Genomic DNA, 24536 nt, shown 5'->3' on the forward strand with positions numbered 1-24536 from the left:
GGGAGTATGAGAAGGGTGTACAATGCGTTCTCCCGCACAGGGTCCCAAATTTAAGAGGACCCAATTTTTTTATTATACAAAACTAAATAAATTTATTGTTACTAATTATTACGTGAAAAATTAAGTGAATGTTAATTTATCCAGAAAATTAAAGCTCTAAAAGTCTTAAGAGGCCCAATTTTTTTATTATTATTATGCAATATCTAATTTAATTATTTTTATTATATTTATTATGTTAAAAATCAAGTTAAAAGTATTTTGGTGTTTCATTTTGTAGAAACATTATATGAAAGTATTATTTTTTTTAATGACCATGATCCAATTTTTTTCATTTAGCGCAGGGCCCCGAAAATGTTTAAGACGGCCCTGGAAGTGAGATGAGGTGTGGAGAAAAAACTATTGTTTAATTTGATTCCTGTTAGAATCAAATTTGATTAACATGGATTGGGAAGGAAATACTCATTAGGTTAATTATAAATTTGTACCTATTTGAAAGTTTATTTACATATTAGGATTAGTTGCCTCACTTTTTACCAATCTAGACACTCTCACTTGATTTGGACCCAAAATATCCTCATCCCCTCTTTCTCTCTTCGTCTATGCCGGACTCTCTCTTTGTTTCGAATTATACTTTGTTTTGAATTATAGAAAAAACCTAATGGATCACAGCTTTGATTAAGCTTGCTTGAAATAAAGCTCAGTCTTCCTAATCAATAGCTCTAGATCTTTCAAACAATTTTTTCCATATTGGTATGGTACCCTTTCTTCATAGAAAGAGCATTTAGCTTCCTTCTAAGGTTTCTGGTTTTCCGCATCTAGGGTTGGGGGCCAAGCTCATGTTCCAAGTGGTCAAAATTATATAGAGAGATCTGCCCCTTCAATTTTCATGAATTCCTGTCATCAACTATAGATTCCTAACCTTCAGCGGAGTTAGTCAAAGTCTAAATAGAAGTTGAACCTCCGATCATAATTAAGTCATCGGCGTCTCGCTCTCGAAAGATCTCATAGCAGTCGTCGGCGAAGCTCTAAAAGCGAACATAACAACGCTCGGCCATTAGTCCTCCCAATCTCCGAACAACTTCTCTTTTTAGCAACATTGCTCAGAAAAAAGCTGCTGAAGCTCTGGTTTGGATCTACTTTGAATGTGATAGTTACAAATGTGGAATTGGCTAAATCTCTTCTCATTTTTTTTTTGTTCTTTTCTGCTGCCTTCTGATCATACTGCATATATAATTCGCGTTGTCGAGTTGTCGCATTGTCACGTTGCATATATAACACGACATCATCTATAAACTATTCTTTGTCGCATTGTGTTGCGTTTTCATATAACGCGACAGACAACGTAAGCTTATGTTATCCGTCACGTTATATGAAAACGCGACACAATGCGACAAAGAATAGTTCATATCTGATGTCGTGTTATATATGCAACGCAACAACTCAACAGTTGCCGGAGTTCCTCTCCGTACCGATTGGAGAATGAACCGCCTCATAATCGTTTCAGAATTTTTGTTGAAGATGCGAGAAAAGTTTTGAGGTTAACTCAGATTGAGAAGTTCAAAGTAGACGTGAGAAAAATTTTGAGGTTAACGTCATCGTGAAAGTTGAGTTGGATTACCAAGATGAAGAATGAAAAGTGAGGACATTTTTGTCCAAGTGTAGTGAAAGTGTCTAGATTTGTAAGATGTTGAACTACTAGGCTTAATATGTAAATGAGCTTTCAAAATAGGTCAGATTTGTAATTTTTCCAATATTGAGGGGAATCACAATCTCATTCTATCATTAAATTTAGTTAACCAAACACTTTAAATAGGAATAACCCATTTCCATTTCCATCTCTTAAAGCTTTTTGGCCCAACCAAACTAGAGGTGAGTATGGTCCGATTTGATCTAAAAACCGAATCAAATCGAATTGGACCGAACCAAATTATTTCGGTCCAGTCCGGTTTGGTTCATATTTGGACCAAATAAAGCACCAGAAACCTACAATTACTTTTACCTTCACTAACTAAACAATTATATAAAGAAAATAATCATATAATTAGTTTTTCTTTTGTATATATAATTAGTTGAGAGAGAAAAAACATGTTTAATTATTTTTTCTTTTCTATAGATAATTAGTTAATTAATTTAGAACCTTAAAAATTAAGAGTAGTACATATTATATTTCGGTTTGGTTTTGATCGGTTTTAGACCGGACCAAACCGAAAACCAAACTAACTTAAAAATTAAGACCAAATCAAACCAAAATATAATTCGGTCCGGTTTGGTTCGATTTTCTCGGTCTGGTTTTTTCGGTCTTTGGGTTCGCGGTTCGGTTCTGCTCACCCCTAAACCAAACACTCTCTTAGGTTTTTAAAAGTTCAAAGATAAAAATTAACTTGAAAAATATTTGGAACACCCTACTAAATTTTTAAAACACAACAAATGAAATAAATAATAAAATTTGAGGGACAAATTAGACTTTTCCATCTAAATAAGTTATCCTCGTGTCTTATACCACTCCCCTCTAGGTATAACTTTAGAGGCTTATCTCTCTCTTGTCTAACTCTTATATCTCCCAAACAAACATGTGATAACTCATGTCGTTTTTTTATCCATATCCCTGTTGGTCCCGCGTGATTAGTTCTAAAGGGGGGGGGGGGGGTTAGGAACTAATATAACTTTTTCGCTTAATTACGCTGACTTAATCACTTCTTTAAATTACTTAACTCAGTTTTGGTCAGCACGATCGAGAGATGTAAGACAGCTTTAGTCAGAGGCTGACTAGAACCGTTTTACAGGTGAGTTGAGAATTAACACTTAAGGTCAACTTCCAACTCAGCACTCTGATTACTCAGTGTCAGCTTATACAGTTTATATCCTGAGTAATTTAAGCAAACAGCACACACATATATATATATATATATATATATATATATATATATATATATATTGAGAGAAAGGGTTAGAAATTACTCAGCAAGATTTATCCTGGTTCGGCCTCACCGACTACGTCCAGTCCCTAGAGTCCTTCCGGGCTTTTTCAATCCAATACTGAGCTCTTTAAAGGTAGAGCACAAACCGTTTACAAGGCAGCTGAATATGTAAGAGTATCTTCCTATATTCGTCTACTCAACCCCAATAAGCGTTATAACCGAACACTTAGAGTTTTCTCTACCGCTGAGTACTAAAACCGAGTACTCAGCACCACTCTCTCAATTTTTACAATTGATACAAACTTGTTCTTTCTAGATGAAGAACACTTTAGATGGGGGGGGGGGGGGGGGTTAGGAACTAATATAACTTTTTCGCTTAATTACGCTGACTTAATCACTTCTTTAAATTACTTAACTCAGTTTTGGTCAGCACGATCGAGAGATGTAAGACAGCTTTAGTCAGAGGCTGACTAGAACCGTTTTACAGGTGAGTTGAGAATTAACACTTAAGGTCAACTTCCAACTCAGCACTCTGATTACTCAGTGTCAGCTTATACAGTTTATATCCTGAGTAATTTAAGCAAACAGCACACACACACACACACATATATATATATATATATATATATATATATATATATATATATATATATATATATTGAGAGAAAGGGTTAGAAATTACTCAGCAAGATTTATCCTGGTTCGGCCTCACCGACTACGTCCAGTCCCTAGAGTCCTTCCGGGCTTTTTCAATCCAATACTGAGCTCTTTAAAGGTAGAGCACAAACCGTTTACAAGGCAGCTGAATATGCAAGAGTATCTTCCTATATTCGTCTACTCAACCCCAATAAGCGTTATAACCGAACACTTAGAGTTTTCTCTACCGCTGAGTACTAAAACCGAGTACTCAGCACCACTCTCTCAATTTTTACAATTGATACAAACTTGTTCTTTCTAGATGAAGAACACTTTAGATGAATACAAATTCAATCTAGCTTTTACACAGAAATAGGAATTTGGTGTAAGATCTTCTTTTCTTGTTTGAATATGCTTTGTATGTATGCTCTTTTCTTTTTGTACTTCAGCAAAGGATCCAAGTGAAGCACTTGTCCTTTTATAGTGAATTCTTGATGCGGCAATCATTTGAATCTGGAAGTATCCGTTGAATTCAAACGACTCCTTGCGTCATTCACTGGTCAGCATACAGATATAGCAGGCCAATCCTGTCGTCTGAAATTTGCAGGCGTCAGGCTTGTCTTCTTCCGCCAGTTTCGTCTTTTAGCCAATGGCCAGTTGACCCATGCATCTCGAAACTGTCTCCGTGCGTAATTCCAAAGCTTCTGAATTGGCGCAGACAGTTGTCGGATCTTGTCATTTAGCAAACGGATCATTCGCGCTGTCCTGACGAGCACTCAGCTTGATTTTAATATCCGTTGTCTTTGATCTTTGTTATTGACGATACTGACTTGCATTTTACTCAGCTTCCATGGTCAACTTCGTCTGCAAGCTTTAGTTTTAGAGGAAGACTTCTCTTCTATTATGCTGAGTCGTATTCTACTCAGCATCTGTGGCTCATGCTGACTTCGTCCTGTCTTACTTTTTATTCCTTTTCACATTTATGATTATACTCAACATTGAACAAACACATTAGTACAATTAAATCAAAGCACTTAAATTTAATTGTCTTAATCATGCATTAACTTAAATAATTTTGTCAAATCAAAATCATGTGGAAAGGTATTTCAACAAACTCCCCCATTTTGATGTTGGCAAAAATATTTAATTGTGGAACTCAGCATCGAGAATCCTCATGATTGAAATTCCTTTTACACTTCTGAAGTTACTCCCCCGTAAGGGTTGCATCTGTTGGCTTAATTAATCGAGTAAAATTAAGACATGCCTTTACTGACTTAGTTCAATTCTAGATCTTCCAAGATCTAATTCAAATGAGCCTAGGTCAGTTTTCAGAAGATTATCAATACTTGGAACATATAGTTATTACTCAGTGTGGCTCATAGGTATCAGAGTTATGGGTATAAGATTTATATGTACTGAGTATGTTTTACTTATATTTTCCTTATGTTCACAAGATTTTTACTTTGTTCAATTGTTAGTTTAAGTATGACAAATCAGCATAGAATCATAATAGGTAAGCATCGCATATAGATAAGTCAGTTTGAAAAGAAAAGATGCTTATAATAGATAGTCAGCACAAAAATAGAACATGCCAAAAGTTACAAGTCTAGGACTATTCCTAATCTATCTTTTCATGTTGACTTGAAGTTTGCCTTTGCCTTTGGCAGTTCTTTGTTGTTGACTTGGATTTCTTGGGTCAGCAGAAGATGGACTAGGCTTCTGCTGAGTTCCAGCAGCAGCGCTTTCTTTCTCCCCCGTTTTGCAAAATTACAATTAACTCATATTACAAAACTTAATTCTCAATATGTCATTATTTTCTATATATCATAAATAAAATATGATTTTATATCCTAATTTATAATTTTTAGACCTCAATTCATAAATCTTAAACCTAAAAAATATATTTTAGACCCCTAATTCATAAAACATAGTTCTTAACATACTCATATTACACTTTACACACTAACGACAATAGTTTATTATAATTTTACCAAACATGAAAATCACCTTATTGAAAAAAATATACATATATCTCATAACAGTGAAGTTGATTATATTTTCATGTCAAAAGACTATTCGTCATATTTCAATATTGTATAACTAAAAAAAACTGCATGTTTACAAATACATCTTTTTTCACTAAATTTTTCATTTGGTTATTTTTTTCCTAAATTTTTCATTTCATCACTTTCAGAATTGGTTCCATTTTATACTCAATTAACGGTGAAAAATGTTAAGAAAGAAAAAGTTTGTAATAAGAAAAACACAAAAGTACAAAACCAGAATCAGAAAACAAGATTTTACGAAACAGTCATAAATTCTATATGACGAAAGTAAGATAATTTATAGGTTTATGATAAAAATATAAAATAAAATACAAAAGGGAACCTACTTTAATTGTAAAATAACCAACAGTCAAACAGCAGTTAACTAGACCAAGCAGACTTTTGTTGTAATCTAATGTGACACCTTGCAAATTATTTTCAGAATATGTTTTGGTTTTTTTGACATTTAAGTAAAATATTTAAAGTGCATGCCTATGTTTTTGACTGGGAATAAGTTCATGAAGAATATTGCAAATCAGAAAGTGGTGGATGAGAGCAACAACTAATTCTATAGGCCTTACTATCAACAGGCATTAAGCTATTACCAGCTACAACCCTCATTCCTCTCTCCTTACCTAACAATCTCATTCTGGCTGCATCCACCCAGGAACCATCTGCACCATACATGCCTGATGCCAATAGATACCCAGCCGAGTTCAATGGTTCAAGCTCAAGAACGCGAGAAGCAGCTTTTTCACCGAGCTTACAGTTCCCATAGTTCCTACAAGCGCTCAATATCGCCCCCCAAACACTTGCATCATTCTTCAGGCTTTTAGGCATTATCTCTATCAACTCCATTGCACTATCAAGCTTTCCTGCACGACTTAACATGTCAACTACGCACGAGTAGTGTTCCATTCCGGGTTCAATACCATGTTCTTCAACCATTGATTTGAAAACAGAGATCCCCTCTTCTATTAATCCGCCATGACTACAAGCAGAAAGTGCTGATAGAATTGTCAGAGAATTCGGTCTGATCCCACGAATTTTCATTTCGTCTAGCATAGCTAAGGCTTCACGGGCAAGACCATTCATACCATATGCAGATATCATGGCACTCCATGTTACAATGTTTTTATTGGGAATTTGGGTGAAAGCCTTCCTTGAGGCTTCTATTTCTCCACATTTAGAATACATATCAACAATTGCAGTTCCAACAGCTACTTCTGCAGCCAAATTTCTTCTAATTGCAACTCCATGTGCCCATTTTGCCTTGTTCAATTCGCCTGAAGCTGAACAGGCCTCCAAAAGATGTATAGTGGCGACTGCATTTGGAACCTCTACTGCCTTGTCCATCTCTTGGAAGACAGCTATGGCTTCATCGGGCTTCCCACAACGTGCAAACGCAGCAATCATTGTACTCCATAGAACCACATCTCTCCCCCTAGTCCGAATAAATACATTCCACGCATATTCAACGAGATTACATTTTGCATAAGCATCAATTAGAGAACTTGCTGCTAATTCATTTGATTCACATCCTCGGCCAAGTATGACACAGTGAACTGCTTTCAACTGATATGGGTTAGCAAAGTACTTGCAGATCTGAAGTATATTCACCAAAGTAACTTCATCTGCTTCAATTCCCTCGTTTTGCATTGAATGTATCAGAAATAACGCTTCTGAATAATTTCCATTTAGGAGTAATCCAGATAACATAGAATTCCATGAGACATTGTTCCACAAAGATATCTCATTGAAAACACTAAATGCAGAGCCGATGTCGTGGCAATTTGAATACATATCAATCAAAGAGTTTTTGACAAACAAATCAAAGTCTAAACCTCTGAAAATGGTTAACCCATGAACTGTTCTTCCCATACTAATACTTACCGAATTTGCACAAGCTTTAAGAACACAGACAATGATAACTTCATCTGGATTATTCTTTTGGATCGATATCATCTCTTGAAACATCTGCAGTCCAAACTGGGGTTCCAGGTTTTGCACATAACCACCAATCATCACACTCCAAGAGATGACATCTTTCTCAGGCATTTCATCAAACAGTTTCCTTGCATATTTCATATCCTCATCTGCATACATACAAATCAATGAATTTTTAATTGAACAACTACCCAAAAGCCCACTACGAATCATGTAACAATGTAACTGTAAAGCTTCATGCTTTATTCTAAGGCTGCGACATGCTTGAATTACTAGCACCAATGTGGAAATGTTGGGTTCAAACCCAGCAATCGTGGCACTTGTGAACAGCCGCAACGCATCAATCAAGAAACCGTGATCGAGGTACCCATGGATCAAAATATTCCAAGAAACAGAATCTCTGCATCTCATTGAATAAAAAACGCTCGTAGCAGAATCTAACTCCCCAGACTTGAAGTAAAAGCTCATGATGGAATTCCCAATATAAGTATATGATTCATTTCCTTGCTTGATCAAGGTAGCATGAAGAGACTTGCCATTATTATGGGGAAGACGAGAATATGCTTTGAGAATGAGAGGAAAGAGAGAGATGTCTAGAAATGGCTGGACTCCTGCAATTTTCATTTCATGATAATGTGAAATCACTTGATTCCATTTTCCACTGGAAGATGATTCCTTGATCCTCAATACCCAATTACTAAGCTTTGAATTCAATATAACCGGCGGACAACGCATAGCCATAAGTATATTCTATGACCACTACAGAAGAAATGGAGTCTTAATGAGTTCACTCCTACACGGAGGAAATCAGAACCAAATATATGGGCGCCAAGAGAAGTGCTTATTTTCCTTCACAATTTGCTGAGCAGAACTAAACAAAATTCTTACACAAAAAAAAAAAATTAATAATAATAAAAAAGAGAAATTTCATTGTACGAAACCTGTATAAATGAAGGAAAAAATAATAATTGGTAGCTATGATGCACTGTAAAATTAATTTTGGTGATCGAGACATTAATCGTTGATGTTACAAAGTTGGAGATAAGGGTTATCATATTGTACATATCTAGACCAATAAGACTTGTATTTAGCAATGGCCAAATCCAACCATGGCTTGTAATTTCCATTGTAATGAACTACAGCTGCATTTTCTATCTCAGTTTGGTTAAGAGCTGGGTCATAACCGAGTCCCAAAGCATGCCAACTTCGATTTAACGGATAGGTTAGATTATAGAAGGTGATCAATCCAGGTGGCAGTGTGCCCAATTTCCAAAGAGTTCTATCCTCATTCTGCAACACAAACAGTTCATCCATCAGTTGCAAATAAGAGTAACTAGACAGTTATATCAACAAACATGAAGTAGAAGACATTTCTGCTTCATATTTAATCACTCTGCATTCCAGACACCAGGTGCATCATGAGTAGAAGGAAATATTACTTTTCTGACTTTGTTTCCAATAAAACAAAAAATTCCGAAAAATTGAGAAAAGTAAAATTTTTTTGATACAGTGAAAGAACCAAAAGCAATCAAGCATCCCAATCAATTCACCTATAAAAAAAGAAACAGTTCCAAGAAATCTACTGTCCATTGAGAACCATTGGCATCTCCCCTCAATTTCAAGACACATCAATCTGCCAAATAGTATAATCAAGCCTTACCTAAATCCACCAAAATTTGTAGTTCTTTATAATGGGAAATTATAAATGTTTTGGTATGTCAATTGTACTCAGCAACACTGCGAGAATGATTTATTCTTTTTCTTCTTTGGAACATTAGAAATTTTTAGGAGGGACAGATTAACCATGGGCTACTAGTTCAAAGGAGCAAGAAAAAAGAAATTGCAGCAAATAGTGTGTGTGAATTTACAATTACAAAACTAGCAATGGCTTAGGTACTTTGGAGAATAAGGCGAGTAAAGATTTACCAGATCTTGCCAATGATGATATATTCCAGTGATATTTTGCTTTCTCCACTCATTTAAGTCAAACATGTTCATCCCAAAAGCCCAACCACAAGCATTTGCATCAAAATTCTTGTAGATTTTTGGATTGGAGAAATTGAGATACTTATCAAACCTATGAAAGCTCTCCTTGCATGTTTCAACTGCCCCATTAACCATCCCATGCAGATCTACAGACCAAAGTGGTGTCAAATCCTTCTGAACCACAATATCATCATCCAAAAAAAGTATCTTGTATAGTTTTGGGTAAACTTCAGGAAGGTAAAATCTAAGATGATTCAGCATAGACAAATATTTTGGATTTCTGTACTTGAGATTATCAGCTCCAGCAGTGAAAGAAGATGGATTATTAGCTTTGAAGTAGTATTCTTTAACCCTGGCAGATTCAAGCTGACGTAGAACAGAACAATAAGAGGCATTCAGCCACTTAAAATCATCAATACTCTGAACTTCAACTGTTGCTTTTGGAGGGGGATTGACAATAAACCACATTTTCATTGCAGCAAAGTTCAATTTATCTGTGACTATGTGGAAAACATGTTTCTCAGGATTAATTGAATGGAGCACTGTGGAATTGACAACCACAGATGTTGCTAGTACATTATCAGAAAATATGGCATAATGGTAAAGAGAAGGATCTTCAAGCTTTTCTTTATCAGAAAAACCTTTATTTTGATAGCCGTTTAAGAAATAGTCGGCTGCAAGCTTCAAAGGAAGGCAATGCAATGGTTTTGGAACTGTTTTTGCAGCTAACTGAATCAAGAATCCACTCTTCTTCCTTAAAGAATTCACATTCTCTTCACTTGACTGAAGCATGGCTCGTAACTTCCTTGATACAATTGAGCATTCATATAACCGATCCTTTGCCAGTGCAAGCACATGACCCATTGCATTTGCTTGAGCAAGTGCACTGGAAAAGAGTAAGCATGATAACTTAGAACTAAAATCTGGCAGGAAAACAAAGAGCTACAGAAACACGAAGCAGCCATACCTTGGCGGGAGCTCAGCATCTGATGTAGCTTCTCCAACAGATCGTTGACTTTCTCTGTAGTGTTTAATAAGTGTATTGTAAAGAGTAGTCTCATTATCAGATTTGGCTATATTTGCATATGCTTTCGCCATTATAATCTGATCCCGCATGAGATTCAACACAGATTCTGAATTTGGATTCTCAAAATCTCTTCTCCATATACTATACTTACCCTTGAGTGTGGTGTCCAGGCCTCCAGATCTTCTTATTGCAGCTAGTCTAATCTGGTCATCAGCTTCTTTATCTTGTTGGATTAGTAATGCAGTTCGGAGATCCCTCCTTCTTAGCCGCATTACCTAAAGCACAAGCAAATGTTATAAAACCAAATTGGAAGGATCATACAGAAATATTGAAGATAAAGAAAGGCTATTGACAGCTTACCAGGCGTTGTAGCTTCACTGGACTTTTCGCTAAGTTGAGAGCATGAAGAACCTCAGAATGCTCAACATTATCTTGAAGTATTGTACCAGATTGCGACGAGTCTTTCAATGTCTGTCAGATGAATGGTGAATAAAAATGCTCGACATGGTCAGTGTCTTTGAATTTGGCTGATATCTTCAATGAACTAAATCCAAATGAAATATTTGAGGGATGATTCACACTATGTTTATCTTTCAACTATTACAGCTCCAAAATTTGTTGAAAGTGTTTGTCACCTGATACAATAATGATTTTCTTTACCCTGCAGTAATTGTTTCCATTGAAATAGTCAGTACAGAACTCAATTGCTGTTACCTGGGAATCCTTTTGCAGGTGAACATGGCTTCTATCTACGGGATTTTCCAGGACCCAAGAAGTAGACAGGTCCTTCATTTTCACCCTCTTAATTCGAACACCACCAGAAGTGTCACTGTATGTTGCAATTATGTCAATATCCTGGATGAGAACAGCACATATAAGCATCACTACTGTCAACCTGCATTAACTCAAAAGATGCTAAGTACCTTTCCATGTAGACGATTCCCAAGTTTGGCGGCAGAAGTAATATTCTGATCCTGTACAGCAGAAGTAAGCTAAATGGTCAATATACATGTAATAGCAGCATTACACAATGATAGGGTTGAGAAGCAGGTGATGTAATGTATATTACAGCTTGTTGAAGATGTAACAACTCAAACTGGATCTCGGTCCACACAATATTTCTTTCACAACTTCATCTTACTCCACCTAGTGCAGAAATTTATGTTTCTTTCAATTAATATTTTATTAGGGGTGTCTACCAACAAACTCGATAATTTCACCACTCCTCCCTCTAAAAATCTCACCAAATGGATTAATTGTCTAGTTAATTGACAACAAAGGGGAAGATAACATTTAAGTATGATACATACTCCATAAAACTGAAATTTACCAACATGTCTTACATTTCGGGCAATTTGTATTGGATCATCAGCACAACTTGAAGAAAGATGTGAGATTCAGGTTTTAATAAATTCGGCACATCCCTGTTTAACCAAATTTAAGGGTTTTGTAACACTGAAATATTCCATGGAATATTTAAGCTTAATGAAGTTTTTCAATATGCTTCTATTATTATTTTATTTAAAAATGAAGAAAAAGGAGATTTACAATCTGATATAAAAGCTATTGCATGCTAAACAGAAATAACAAACCAAACATTCAAACCCTCTAGAATGACACAAGACAATCAACTGAAGCAAAATATCAAACTGAAAACACAATGTAGGCCACTCATGGACAGGTCTAACTTTTATACATTTTCCAACATCTATAGCCTACAGAAGAAAAGAAAAATATCAACATCTCATAGAACTTTAGTGTCAATTTGTACTCCAAAACCTCTCAAACATATAAACTGGAACTCTCTAAGAGCTATAAAAAAAACCCATGTTGCCTGAACAGTTGCATACTAACTGAGCTGATCACAGTATAAAGTAAGTGACTGGCTTTGTTCATACGCCTACCAGTGGTATTCACAATTTATATGTGATCATGCCCATTACAAGCAGTCAATCTGCAGTGCTCACATATAATTTATGAATAATGATGTTGCCCAAAAACTGCCATTTTTGGATATTAACAGGTTGTGTTATCTGAAGCTGAATGCTTTTACTGTTGAGCATTTCTGAAACTTCAGGCTCCACAGTTATTTAATCATTATCTGAAGTCTGGAAAATATTGAGAGATAGGGATGCGGGTGTCAAACCATGTATCTCTTACATGCAAAAGGACACCATAAGAAAGTTGAAGCTTTGTAAGATCAAACAAGAGTCTGTATCTAACTTTTTGGTAGCTGAGCACCCTCTAAATTATAACACATGAACCAAAGCCTTGATAAGAAAAATGCAGAGGTTACTGCAAATATATCTTCTACAGGAAGGCTACATTATGCTGGAGTCACAAGCTCTAACCAAGAATTATATTGTGCCAAGAAAAAAAAAAACATTAAAAAAAAAGGTTTATTATTATTTTTCAGATCATTAAGAATTTTAAGATGTGTAGACAATAATAAAAGACTACAAATTCAGTTCCCACCATGAAACATGACAACAATAAGAAATCAAATGGAGAAGTTTAAAGCTAAAAGCAAAAAACAATCTTCAGTTAATGATATGAAACAATGATTAGAATCAAACCTTTCCATCATCACATTCTTCACAATCGTATAGAAGCTGAGATGATCTCAGATCTCTTCGACTGAAATTAAGAACATTTAAAGAAAAAAAATTATATTTAAAAGAATAGAGCGACTGAAAATAATTTGCAAATGACAACAAAATCCATTTTGAACTAACACTAGTACACAGGCCACTTAACCCATCTGAAAGACACAAGTTAATGGCGAAGAAAATGCAAACTACTCAATGAATCAGTTAGTATGACTGATTCAGTAATTGGTATGATATAATTGAGTTGAACCAGTACCCTAGTTTTTTTTTTTTTTTAACAGTGTGTATAAAGGTTAGGAATTAGGAAGTGAGGATGCACTCCCTGATCGCATCAAGCACCAATACTTAAAATCTAAGACTTTATCTACCGGAGAGAAACAAGAGAGAAAATGATCTTACATAGGAGGACTGACATATGATTCTGCTCCGTGAACAATAAGATGAAATAAAACCTATATTTAAGAAATTACAAAGATTTTTAGTGACAACTCCAGTAAAATGATAATAAGAACAAAGGCAACAGAAATACCAATGAGAATTGTAAGCAAAAACCAAAGGTCAACAATGGTGAAGTCGTGGAAGCCATTGAAACTTTAATATGCCATGAAGTTATGAGGCAGTGAAGTAGACCTTTAAACAAGATAGATATTCCTGGAGATGTAACAAAATGCAATGAGAATATAAAGAAAAGTCAAATTAACAGAGAGTTGAATTCATATATATATAGGAATATATAAGGATATCCCACTAGAATTTGGAATCCTAATTTGAAGTCACATCCACCAATTTGAACTCAATCCATTTCTGTTTTAAACATTACACATGTTTATTCTAATCTCAATGCAAAAGAATGAATTCACAAGATCAAACCAGTGTAGAACAGAATTAAATGAAAAAGGAAATTCCTTTTCATACATCAACTTAGCACTTAGAACAGTAAATTGTAGCGCTGCAGCTAAAAAGTGCTTAATTAGATTGAGATGAATCCATCACAACTGAAAATGAATTAAAATGAAGCAAAACAGTACACAAGTAATCATCAAAAGCCATCAATTCCGAATAGTAACAAGTAATAAAAAGCAAAACAGTACAGTATTCAACTCTCAATTGGGAGCATAACAGTACAGTATTGGACTCTCAATTGGGAATCAAAAGCCAAATTGAAAAACCCTCAATTCGGTTAGTAATCAAAGTAATAAAAGGGCGGCCAGGTGTGCGTCCCGGCTAGGCGAGGGTCGGGAGAGGAGTCCCACCACAAGGGTGTACGGGCAAGCCTTCCCTTACCAATTTTTTTTTTTGCAAGAGGCAGCTCCTAAGACTCGAACAGGTGACCTTCAGTCACAAGACAACAACGTTTTACTGTTGCGCCAAGGCTCAGGAAAGAAAATTTGAAAGTCAAATTGAGCAAAAAAAACCTATTGAAAGACGAATGGAAAGACAAATTGAAAGAAAACCCATGTATATACAATTTACTAACTAACCTAGGGCTAGGGATTTAGAATACAAATTGAAAACTAAACTAACCTGGATGGAGATCAATTCCGACGAAGAATTGAGGTTGTGGGAGAAGCGGATGTGGAGGCTGGTCGAGTCCTGGTGGTCGCCGTCGTCGGGCTGGAGAAGAAAACGAACATACGAAGGGGAGAAGAAAATCGAATTCGGGAGAAGAAAAGGATAAAGAGGAACTGTCATTTTTGCTTTTTAAGTATTTCATTACATAACACGACATCGTTTCACACTTACGCGAAACGACAGCGTTTCGAACTTATGTGAAACGACGTCGTTTCCATGCTATTAATTCGAGAAGAACAGACAGATAAAAGACAAACTTCATCTTTTTCTTCCAACATTTCGAACAGAGATCAGGGCGGCTAGGTTTCCGGCCGGCTCTGTAAAAACATATTTTTTTCACGATTTTGCGGCTATGTAAAAACATATCTTTTTCACAATTTCCCGGTTCCGCCCCTGAGGGGCTGAAACCTTTAGCAACCGAAATCGTAGTTTATTTTCCGATCACCCACCTCCGTGGCTGGCTTCTGTAACGATAGTGTATATTTTAGTTCTAAATGATCTTTTCATAGCTAAATTACAAAAATGAGTCAAATGAGAGACTTATTTACATATTTAACTCATTTACGCAAACTACTACACATATCTAGACTGTTTTTACTTGACTTTCTTATAATATCCATAACCTTTCCACTTCCCCCAACCCAAACAGTCTCTCCCCCTTCTCTTTGGTTACGCAAAACAGTTGACCCCTCCATTAATGATTCCAAGACTCTTGATTCAACTTCCTAGTCCTAGAAAACGAAGTCATGGTTATTCATCTTTCTGTTCCTACTCGTTACTTGGTTTCTTTCTTCTTGTTACCATCAAAGAAATGGTTATTCTACGTTTTTCAATCGTTTTTCCCAGTTTATTATATTATTATTGTCGCTTTTAAGGGTGAAAGGCGCAAAAAACGTAAGTATATGATGTTTCTTCTGCGTTTTTCCATGAAATCACTTTGCTTAGTCGATGATTTCGCGAAGATCTGTAAAGAGAAAGAGCCTGAAACGTATCGATCTATATCGCGAATCAATTAGTTCGTGAAGTCTGCGAGTAGAAAAGTTCATGATTTTACTCGCAGACTTCGCGAAAGCATCGATATGCGACGTAGATCGTCACGTTTCAGACCTCGCAGACTTCGCGAAAACATTTTCCCTACACATTTACATTCGCATGCTTCGCTAATCCTCATTTTGCGAAGCCAAAATCGTCTTTTTCCCTGCCTAACACAATTAATTTTTCCTGAAGGTGGTTGATTACATAACATTCCTTTCTGGAAGGCGACCTATTGGGCTGCAGGGGAGATGACTTTCCTTCCTGTATAGGGAGAAATTTCCCTCAAGATTGACACATTCACGTTGAAATGATTGGTTATGAGAGATTGTGCCAATCTTGGTGTGCACCATGGGACACGTCCATCCCAAAAGGTCTGGACTTCCATTTCTCATCCCAAAAGGTCTAGACTTCTAATACAAGGAGAAATTTCCATCCAGATTCGTCACGTTGACTTTGAAATAATTAGTTGGGAGTAGATTGTGGCAATCTTCTTGTAAATTTTGATAACGTTATGATTTTAATGTTAGAATCCGTTGTTGTTTGACATTTTTTGTTATATACCACTTCGCGAATTAGCTTAAAAACACATTCAGGCTTCGCATATGCTAATTAAATTCATCAAGTAAACCAAACATTAGCTTCGCAGGCTTCGCATATGATCGAATCTGCGAAGTCAGATGGGCGGGAGACAGACGCGCGTAAATATTGAGGATATTATGGGAAAGTCACACAAAAAATAATCTAAATATGTAGTAGGTTGAGTAAATGGGTTAAATATGTAAATGAGCCTCTCATTTACTCTAGTTTTATAATTTACCCTCTTTTTGTAGATTACAATTAAATAGAATTTATGATTTTGTTAAGAAAGATGAGTTGCTTTACGGTATGTTTTTTCCTTCATAATTAAAATGCATATCATTTTTATTCTTAAAAAAATATTATTCTTGCGTTTCAGAACGAATTCTTTCAAAATTTAATTACTTGTCTAAAGAGGTGAAATTCTTAACCTAGCGGTTGGAAGTATATCTATGATTAAGGAGTTCACGGATTCAAATCATATGAAATCGGATGGAGATTTTATTTTGTTATTTAATGTAAGCGTATTTTATAATTTACGAAAAATAAAAAAAAAACTGCCGAAATATATTAAGGTGACTGATTGAGTTGCTTTAAAAAAAAGTGATTGATCGACTAAAACGACAAAAAAAAAAACCTTAAAACGCATAGAAAAAATTGGTTTTCAGCAAATAGAGTTTAACGGTTAGCTATTAGTTGGTTACCTTTTTTTTTTTGTTAGTTGTTTTAGCTAGTTTTTTTTTTTTTTTTTTTGTAAAATAACACATAAAGGTAATGGTATTTTATGACTTTTATTTTCTTTTTTAATAATTCATTTTTTTAGTGAAATAATTTATATTTTTAATTGTCTTCTAAAAAACGTAATACATGTGCTATAATTTAGGTCTTTATTAATACATAAAAATATATTTAAATAATAAAAAACTATTCCACTTTGATCTTGCAACGAGTATTTCAGTATTTTCTCTAATGATTTTCATCCAAACTCTTCTCAAAACAACTATTTAAAATTCCTCATATTCTTCTCATATTCCTGTTTCAATTCCTGAACCTCGAAGAACCACAAGAGTTGGTAAACAACTAATTTAGTAACAAGATTTTGTTGTTAACCAAGTATGCAAAAACCAGGCATGATATCTCCTTCCTCTTTTACTTATTCTCATCATGTTTTCTGACAAATCTCTTTAAAGAACAAGACCCTAAGACCTATAACAAATCCCATACTAATCCAAAATGGATTGAAGCCATGCAACCAAAATTACAAGCTCTTGAACAAAATCAAACTTGACAATTGGTTCCATTGACAAAAAAAAAGACATTATCTCTGGATGGATATTTCGAATTAAATATAAGGCGGATGGTTTTATGGATCAATATAAGGCTAGATTGGTGCTTAGAGTTTTTACTCAAACATATAGGGTTGATTATTACGAGTCCTTCTCTCTAGTTACAACTGTTGGGATGTTTTTAGCCATAACAACATCAAATCAATGGGTTATACATCAAGAAGATATAAATAATTCTTACTTGCACGCGTATATAGATGAAGAGTTATATATGGAACCTCTTGCTGGATATAATGTTCCATCTGGGATTGTATGCAAGCTTATCACGTCCCTGTATGACTTAAAGCAAGCAAGGCGGAAATGGAATTTGGAATTCACAAACAAAATATGTTATATGACTTTTGTCAAGTCAATTCATGACTACCACCTATTCAATAAAAAAATAGTAACTTTCTTGCTCTCATAATTTATGTGGATGATATCCTCATTACAAGAACTTCAAACGATTTAATCATTCAAGTTAAACAAGAGCTTCACAATAAAAGATATGGGAGTTGTAAAGTAGTTTTTAGATATTGAAATGGCTAGATGTTATTGAGGCCTGTTGTTATCTCAACCAAAATATATTAGGGAAAATTACACAGAAATTCATCTTTCAAAAACTATTTACAACTATGTCAAATCATAATTTTAGATTATGTCAAACTAGTAAAATTAGTACCTTTAATATATTTTAAAGATTAAAATTTATAAATTACAAGTTTAAAATATATTTTATATGGTTTATGATTTATGAATTGGAGTCTAGACTTTTTAAATTATGATGTAAAATCATAATATACAAAGAATAATGACATATTAAGAATTAAGTTTGCTGATATGATTTAATTGTAATTTTGTAATTATGATATTCATGTTTATCACCCAATATATTAAAGATATGGTTGAAAAAGCTGGTCTAACAAAAAAAAAAAAAAAAAAAGTGCATAGTCCTTTTCCTTATGGCATGGAATTTATAGATAATGCAGATTTTTTTTTTTTTTTTAAGAACATGAACAACATAAAAGGCTTGTAGGTGAACTTCTTTAAGTTGGGTTTATAAGATGTATCTTATATATCTAAGCAATTAAGCCAGTTTATGAACAAGCCATCAAGTTCACATGATGTCTATATATGTTCTAAAGTACTTAAAGGGACATCAAGTCAGGGATTATTTTATGCATCAAATAATGACTTAAAATTATCTGGTTTTTGTGATTCGGATTGGGGATAGTGTAAAACCACAAGGAGGTCAGTTACCGAGTATTGTGTTATGCTTGGTAACTCCTTTATTTTTTGGAAATCCATGAAACAAAACACAATGACATGTTCATCTGCAGGAACAGAATACACTACTATTGAGCTTAAATGACTTCCTTATTTGCTTAAGGAATTTGGTATTAATGTTGACTTACCTCTGACTTTGTATTATGACAATCAGCCAGCAATATATATTGTAGCAAACTCGGTTTTCCATAAACAATCAAAGCATGTAACTTTTGGTTGTCACTTTGTAAGAGAATACATTCAAGATGGTTTCCTAACAACCCTTTTTATTCCATCTAATTAATAGCTAGTTGATTCGTTTACTAAATCACCCAGTACAAATCAAATGAAGTATGCTTTGAATAAAATGGGATTGATCATCTTAACATCTCCATTTTGAGAGGAGAGTGTTGGAATTAAGCATCAAGAATGGAGATAATTTTTTTCTTATATATATATATATTTTTTTTTTTTTGGTTAAACCATCCGGTACTCTGAATCACATTGGGCCGACTAATCCGGATTCGGGGCGGGTCCAAGGATTACGGTATTTAAACCCCTCCCAATCGCCGTTGTGGGGGATCGATCCTGAGACCTCCCTACCAAGCGTAGCCCCATGCTACCACTGCGCCAAACCTTAGGCATAGGATCTATCTAAAACAGCAACCACTTCCAAAGATTAAATATAGTAAGAATGCTTTAATCATGCATAAAAGAATTAATGATCTTTCCAATAAAATCAAAACTCTTCATTCCTTCCTAATATCATTTAATTACACCTTCCCTGCCTAAACATTTACTACTTGTAATATCAATATTACAATAACATACTCTTACTGCATTTTCTAATAATGCATAACCAAAGATGTATGTATAGATATATATGGCACATACAAATACTATATATCAAAAAGACTTGCACAACTTGTTTCAATCCATACTTATTTCACTCGCGGAGATTGTCCATATGCTCGATTTACGTCTTGCCTCGGATGAAGCGGAGAGCGATATTGCATAGATTGATGCCCGTGATGGCGAGTTGTGGATCGGGTTGAACGAGCTCTAAGCTCGGTTGGCCTGTCTTTAGTTGCTTCAATTGTTTCTAGTATCTCCACAACTTCTTTCATAGACGGTCTATGCTTGGGTTCGGGTTCGATACATGTTAGAGCGAGCTGAGCTATTCGAACGGCAGCTTTAGAAGGATACCGCCCCTCCAACCGAGAGTCCATGATGCTCTTCAACTTCCTCTTGTCATATAAATACGGTTTAATCCATTCGGCAAGATTATGTCTGCCACTCGGACGGTTTGTGTCAAGTGCTCGTAAACCGGTCAAAATCTCAACCAGGACAACTCCAAAGCCATAAACATCACTCTTTACATATAAATGTCCTGTTTCATCATCAAATCTTAATACTTATAACCTTATCCAAATGCAAAGCTTACATCATGGGAACTGAAGGAAGTTTGGGACATTTACCTGTCGCCACATACTCCGGCGCAGCATAGCCGTATGTTCCCATCACCCTTGTTGTTACATGAGATTGACTCTCTGAAGGCCCCAATTTTGCCAAACCAAAATCTGAAATTTTTGCTGTGTATGACTGCAACAAGACATAAATTACAGGTTAAAATGACATTTTTGTGTCAATTGCCATCATTCAAAACACAAGCATAGACTCGCATTATATGCTGCACGAAAACGGAAACGGCCACAGGGAAACATGTTTCTAAAGCATAGCTAGGAAATGGATATGAAACATGGAAACATTACGGAAGAGGAGTTTCCGTGCAACATACATCAAATACGATAAAAGAGAAAGAAGAATGTAAGAAAATTTAGAAAACAATAAGTTAAAGAAGTGCAGGCAGCCACCCCATCAAGCAGTATGTTTGAGGCCTTAAAATCTCTATAAATAACTTGCTTGTCTGATGTGTGTAAGAAAGCCAGGCCTCGGGCTGCTCCTATAGCAACTTTGATCCGTGTTTCCCATGGAAGTGGCTGAACGGTTGAACCCCCTGAATGGATTGTAATGCATAATCAGAATGTATATCTATAGGAAGTTGCAGAAGAGAATATATTAATCGGGTTCTTACTTCCAAATAGGTGGTTTTCCAAACTTCCCTTTTGCATGAATTCATAAACAAGTAGAAGCTCCTTCTCCTCCCAACAGTATCCTATCAGCCTTACAAGGTTCGGATGAGAAAGCCTTCCCAGGAAATTGATCTCCGACTGCAATAAACCACCAGATTTGAAACACAAGGTGTATAAAATAATCTCAAATGATAACCCAAAAGTCCTGAGCTGATTCAATGACTTGCTATTTTCCTAAGAAATGTAGGCAATAATGAGATAGAGTTACCTGCCATTCTTCAAAGCCTTGCAAGCTCTCGGAATTTAACTTCTTAACAGCAATTACAGTTCCAGTTCCGGTTCCAGTGGCCTTGTCATCGAGCCAACCCTTGAAGACTTTACCGAAACCTCCCTCACCAAGCACAGTATCAGACCTGAAATTCCTGGTGGCAGCTCTGAGTTCTAGAAAAGAGAAAATTCTCAAGTTGGGAGTGGGTAAGATCTGGCCATTTGGAAAGGGAGAGTGATCATCCCCACTTCCCCCGGAAAAAAGGCTGTTTCCAGAGATGTTGCTACCCTGAGAAGTTCCTGTTTTGCTGCTTTTTGAAGATGCTGTTGTTTGAGATATTCCTGCATATAATTTACATCATTCAGAGTTTGATTACTAATAGAGAAAGAGAGAGAGGTTGTTTGATAAACCTTGCTTGAGTTGAAGCCATTAGTTTAGATAATCAAAATAGAATGGAAACAGGAGGATCAAAATTATGGGTATTGCAATGAAGAATCAATAAAAGCAACAAGTGATATGATAGAAGCATATAAATTAGAATATACCTGAATTGAGATGAGGAGTGGTGGTAGGTGTTGAAGAAGAAGAAGGAGAAGCCCAGCAAATCCCCATCATAAACAGAATCTTGTAGTTGTTTCTATATCCGGCTATTTGATTATCAAGGATTTTCAATATATGTATTTCCTTTTGGGTTTCCAATCAAACTCTGAAATTATTAATTAAAACCCTTTATGGAATTGACAAGAACCCGTTTTATCTTTTTTTTTGTTTTGTTTACATCTGCTTTAGCTGTTTTGTAAAAAAGAAAAAAGAAGAAGACCGAGTCAGTTAATAATGGAATGGGATGGGGGTATTCAAACACTCCAAAGCTATTCTAAGTCAACTACCGTGTTTCTTACTTGGTCAAAGTTGTACATTCATTCAAGGGGAACATTAATACTATATTTTAATATTCTTTCTCATAATACTGATAGTAACGTTTTTAAATATATCATTCATTTATGGTTTTCCTACTAGTATTTACATCATATCATATCATATCATAGTATTACTATTGCCAATGCCTGGTGGCTTATAATTATAATATTTAATACGCCTATCATCCCTTAAACACGTTGTTTGATTTCCTCAACTAATAAAACTTTCCAAGTAACCCATCAACAAGACAAGGGAGAAGGGGTGATTCCCTCATTATTAAAAAGGTCATTTTGTCATTTACTTCAGTGTTTCGTTAGTTCTGAACTTGCTCAAACTGATATATTGACTTTTTAAACTTGTTTATAATAATCTATTATCTCTTAAATTTATTTAAAATAATATAGTTTTTAATTTGTTTAAATTATCTCTTATTCTGCATTATTGATTTAGATTGTTAGAAAGCTAACAAGATAAATTCATATGACTATCAATTTATTTTTACCACGCGTTAAGGTTATTATAAATAATATTTTAATTATATTATTTATCAAATAATCTCTCCTAAATTACGAGATTTTTTTCTCATTTGATTTTTAATCCGCAAACCCAAATATCTAAGTAGAATAAGAATCTATTTTCATTTTTCAACCCCCTTAATTATTCCATCCTAAATTATCCTCATTATCCTTGGATTTAAAAAAAAAAGTCGTAAACATTATCATCTACAAAATTTACAAAAACTCTATTCTAAAAAAATATCTCCTTTCATCATTTGTGTTTTTTTTTTTTTTTGCTGATGTTACCCACCTCTAAAAAAATTCTGGATCCACTATTGCATATGAACATAATAAAACAGAGTCTTTTTCCTTACAATAAAACAAGCTCAACCAGTTTGTTCTTCAAATCCTTCCGTCCTTGGCTTTTCTTGTAACGATCCGGTCCAGAGTGGGTGGCGATGGGGTAAGAAGGACTGAGCAAGGAGCGGCCCTAAGGGATGACGATGGGGGCAAGAATGAACTGAATCCCACATCGGAAATGGAGATGGAGTGATTGGAGCTTATTAGTAAGATGAGAATCCAATACATGCAGACGCGTTTTAAAGCCGTGAGGCCCACGGTGTTGGATTTGGGCCAGAGCGGACAATATCTACATGGTGTTAGATCAGGGTGTTACAATTGGTATCAGAGCCAACTCTCCACGTACGATGTGTGGTTTAGGGACGAACCAGGCGGAAGCTGGTGGGCCTGTAACGATCCGATCCGGAGTGGGTGGCGCCGAGGTAAGAAGGCCTGAGCAAGGAACGACCCTAAGGGATGACGATGGGGGCAGGAATGAACTGAATCCCATATCGGAAATGGAAAGGGAGTGATTGGGGCTTATTAGTAAGATTAGAATCCAATACATGCATACGCGTTTTAAAGCCGTGAGGCCCAAGATGTTGGATTTGGGTCAGAGCGGATAATATCTACATGGTATTGGATCAGGGTGTTATATTTCTGATTTGGATGACTTTGAGTTGATGCAGATTCTTCCATCCTCACGTTTGAGTGTCTTCTTATCCCCCTTATGCACCTTTAGGTCTTCCCCTTCCCTTTCTCCTTTCACATGTCAATAGTTGCCCTTGTACCTCCATTTTTTGGTCTCTATATACTCAAACCCAAAAAACACAAGAATAATTTACAACTGACAAATTAATTAACACAATATAACAGTTGAAATTACTTGTATTGCCTCTATGCTTACATTGCAAGCCGAACTACTTCCAATTTCAAATGATCATACTTATAAATCAGATGACATGTGAGTATGCCTTCAAATATGAGTATGGACTGTGAGTATGCCTTCAAATCTGTGTCGTTATGATACTAGCGGGCAACATAACCAACATGATCAATTTTCGAGTGATTCATTGCACATATGGAATGTGCACAATGTATACCCTTTAGCTCACATGCCTTACAACATGTTTCCTTTGAAGATAACAATATTTACATATTCTCCTTTAACCCCTAAGAACCTGAATCTCCATTCCATTCAATGTTGCATCATGTCATTGCAACCTTCGTGTTTTCCATAATAACCTTCATTTCCGTTGGAGATATATTGCATGTCTATGTATTTGTAAACTCCTTAATTGATGAATTTTGTTCATCACTTGAACTCTAATTTCTTCAAGCATTGTAATTACTGTATTGAAGTATGTTTTGCACCAGGTTTATTTATTGTAGTGCAATAGACACTCTACTATCCTAATGCCTAAATGGTTTAGTTGCTTCAGTTTGTCTTTCAATGCAACTTCAAACGCTAATCTTGCA

The 24536-nt window shown here is 35.3% G+C and overlaps 3 protein-coding genes across 6 annotated transcripts; all 3 read right to left on the reverse strand.

The window, feature by feature from the left end:
* Positions 1-5924: 5924 nt before the first annotated feature.
* LOC136224837 (pentatricopeptide repeat-containing protein At2g17210) lies at positions 5925-8532 on the reverse strand. The gene has a single exon (XM_066013265.1). It carries the CDS (start codon positions 8285-8287, stop codon positions 6116-6118), a length of 2172 nt encoding a protein of 723 aa, XP_065869337.1. The 5' UTR covers positions 8288-8532; the 3' UTR covers positions 5925-6115.
* Positions 8525-14912, reverse strand: LOC136224836 (probable galacturonosyltransferase 3). 4 transcript variants are annotated; one of them, XM_066013261.1, is made up of 10 exons: positions 14693-14912; positions 13698-13819; positions 13568-13620; positions 13136-13196; positions 11483-11533; positions 11274-11414; positions 10920-11030; positions 10500-10834; positions 9473-10418; positions 8525-8836 (listed from the first exon to the last, which is right to left on the reverse strand). In XM_066013261.1, the coding sequence occupies exons 1-10, from the start codon at positions 14895-14897 to the stop codon at positions 8561-8563; spliced, it is 2301 nt and encodes a 766-aa protein (XP_065869333.1). In that variant the 5' UTR covers positions 14898-14912; the 3' UTR covers positions 8525-8560. The 4 variants fall into 4 exon arrangements, with proteins under 4 accessions (XP_065869333.1, XP_065869334.1, XP_065869336.1 ...); XM_066013262.1 differs by lacking the exon at positions 13136-13196 and having other exon boundaries at positions 11274-11388; XM_066013264.1 differs by lacking the exon at positions 14693-14912 and having other exon boundaries at positions 11274-11388; positions 13698-13732.
* Positions 14913-19664: 4752 nt separating this feature from the next.
* LOC136222422 (probable serine/threonine-protein kinase PIX13) lies at positions 19665-22102 on the reverse strand. The gene is made up of 6 exons (XM_066010166.1): positions 21849-22102; positions 21304-21644; positions 21038-21173; positions 20817-20959; positions 20421-20544; positions 19665-20332 (listed from the first exon to the last, which is right to left on the reverse strand). Exons 1-6 carry the CDS (start codon positions 21916-21918, stop codon positions 19884-19886), a joined length of 1263 nt encoding a protein of 420 aa, XP_065866238.1. The 5' UTR covers positions 21919-22102; the 3' UTR covers positions 19665-19883.
* Between the last annotated feature and the right edge of the window lie 2434 nt (positions 22103-24536).

This window comes from Euphorbia lathyris, chromosome 3 (assembly GCF_963576675.1).
Source record: "Euphorbia lathyris chromosome 3, ddEupLath1.1, whole genome shotgun sequence".
Lineage (NCBI taxonomy): Eukaryota > Viridiplantae > Streptophyta > Magnoliopsida > Malpighiales > Euphorbiaceae > Euphorbia > Euphorbia lathyris.

Coding starts and splice junctions, on each gene's coding strand:
- LOC136224837 (XM_066013265.1), bottom strand. CDS start 8,287: ATGGCTATGCGTTGTCCGCCGGTTATATTGAATTCAAAGCTTAGTAAT.
- LOC136224836 (XM_066013261.1), bottom strand. CDS start 14,897: ATGTCGTGTTATGTAATGAAATACTTAAAAAGCAAAAATGACAGTTCC. Junction 13,197..13,567: donor TCATATGTCAGTCCTCCTAT/GTAAGATCATTT, acceptor TCTTAATTTCAG/TCGAAGAGATCTGAGATCAT. Junction 10,835..10,919: donor CAGTGAAGCTACAACGCCTG/GTAAGCTGTCAA, acceptor CTTGTGCTTTAG/GTAATGCGGCTAAGAAGGAG.
- LOC136222422 (XM_066010166.1), bottom strand. CDS start 21,918: ATGATGGGGATTTGCTGGGCTTCTCCTTCTTCTTCTTCAACACCTACC. Junction 20,960..21,037: donor GGAAAACCACCTATTTGGAA/GTAAGAACCCGA, acceptor CAATCCATTCAG/GGGGTTCAACCGTTCAGCCA. Junction 20,545..20,816: donor CAAACATACTGCTTGATGGG/GTGGCTGCCTGC, acceptor GTCTTGTTGCAG/TCATACACAGCAAAAATTTC.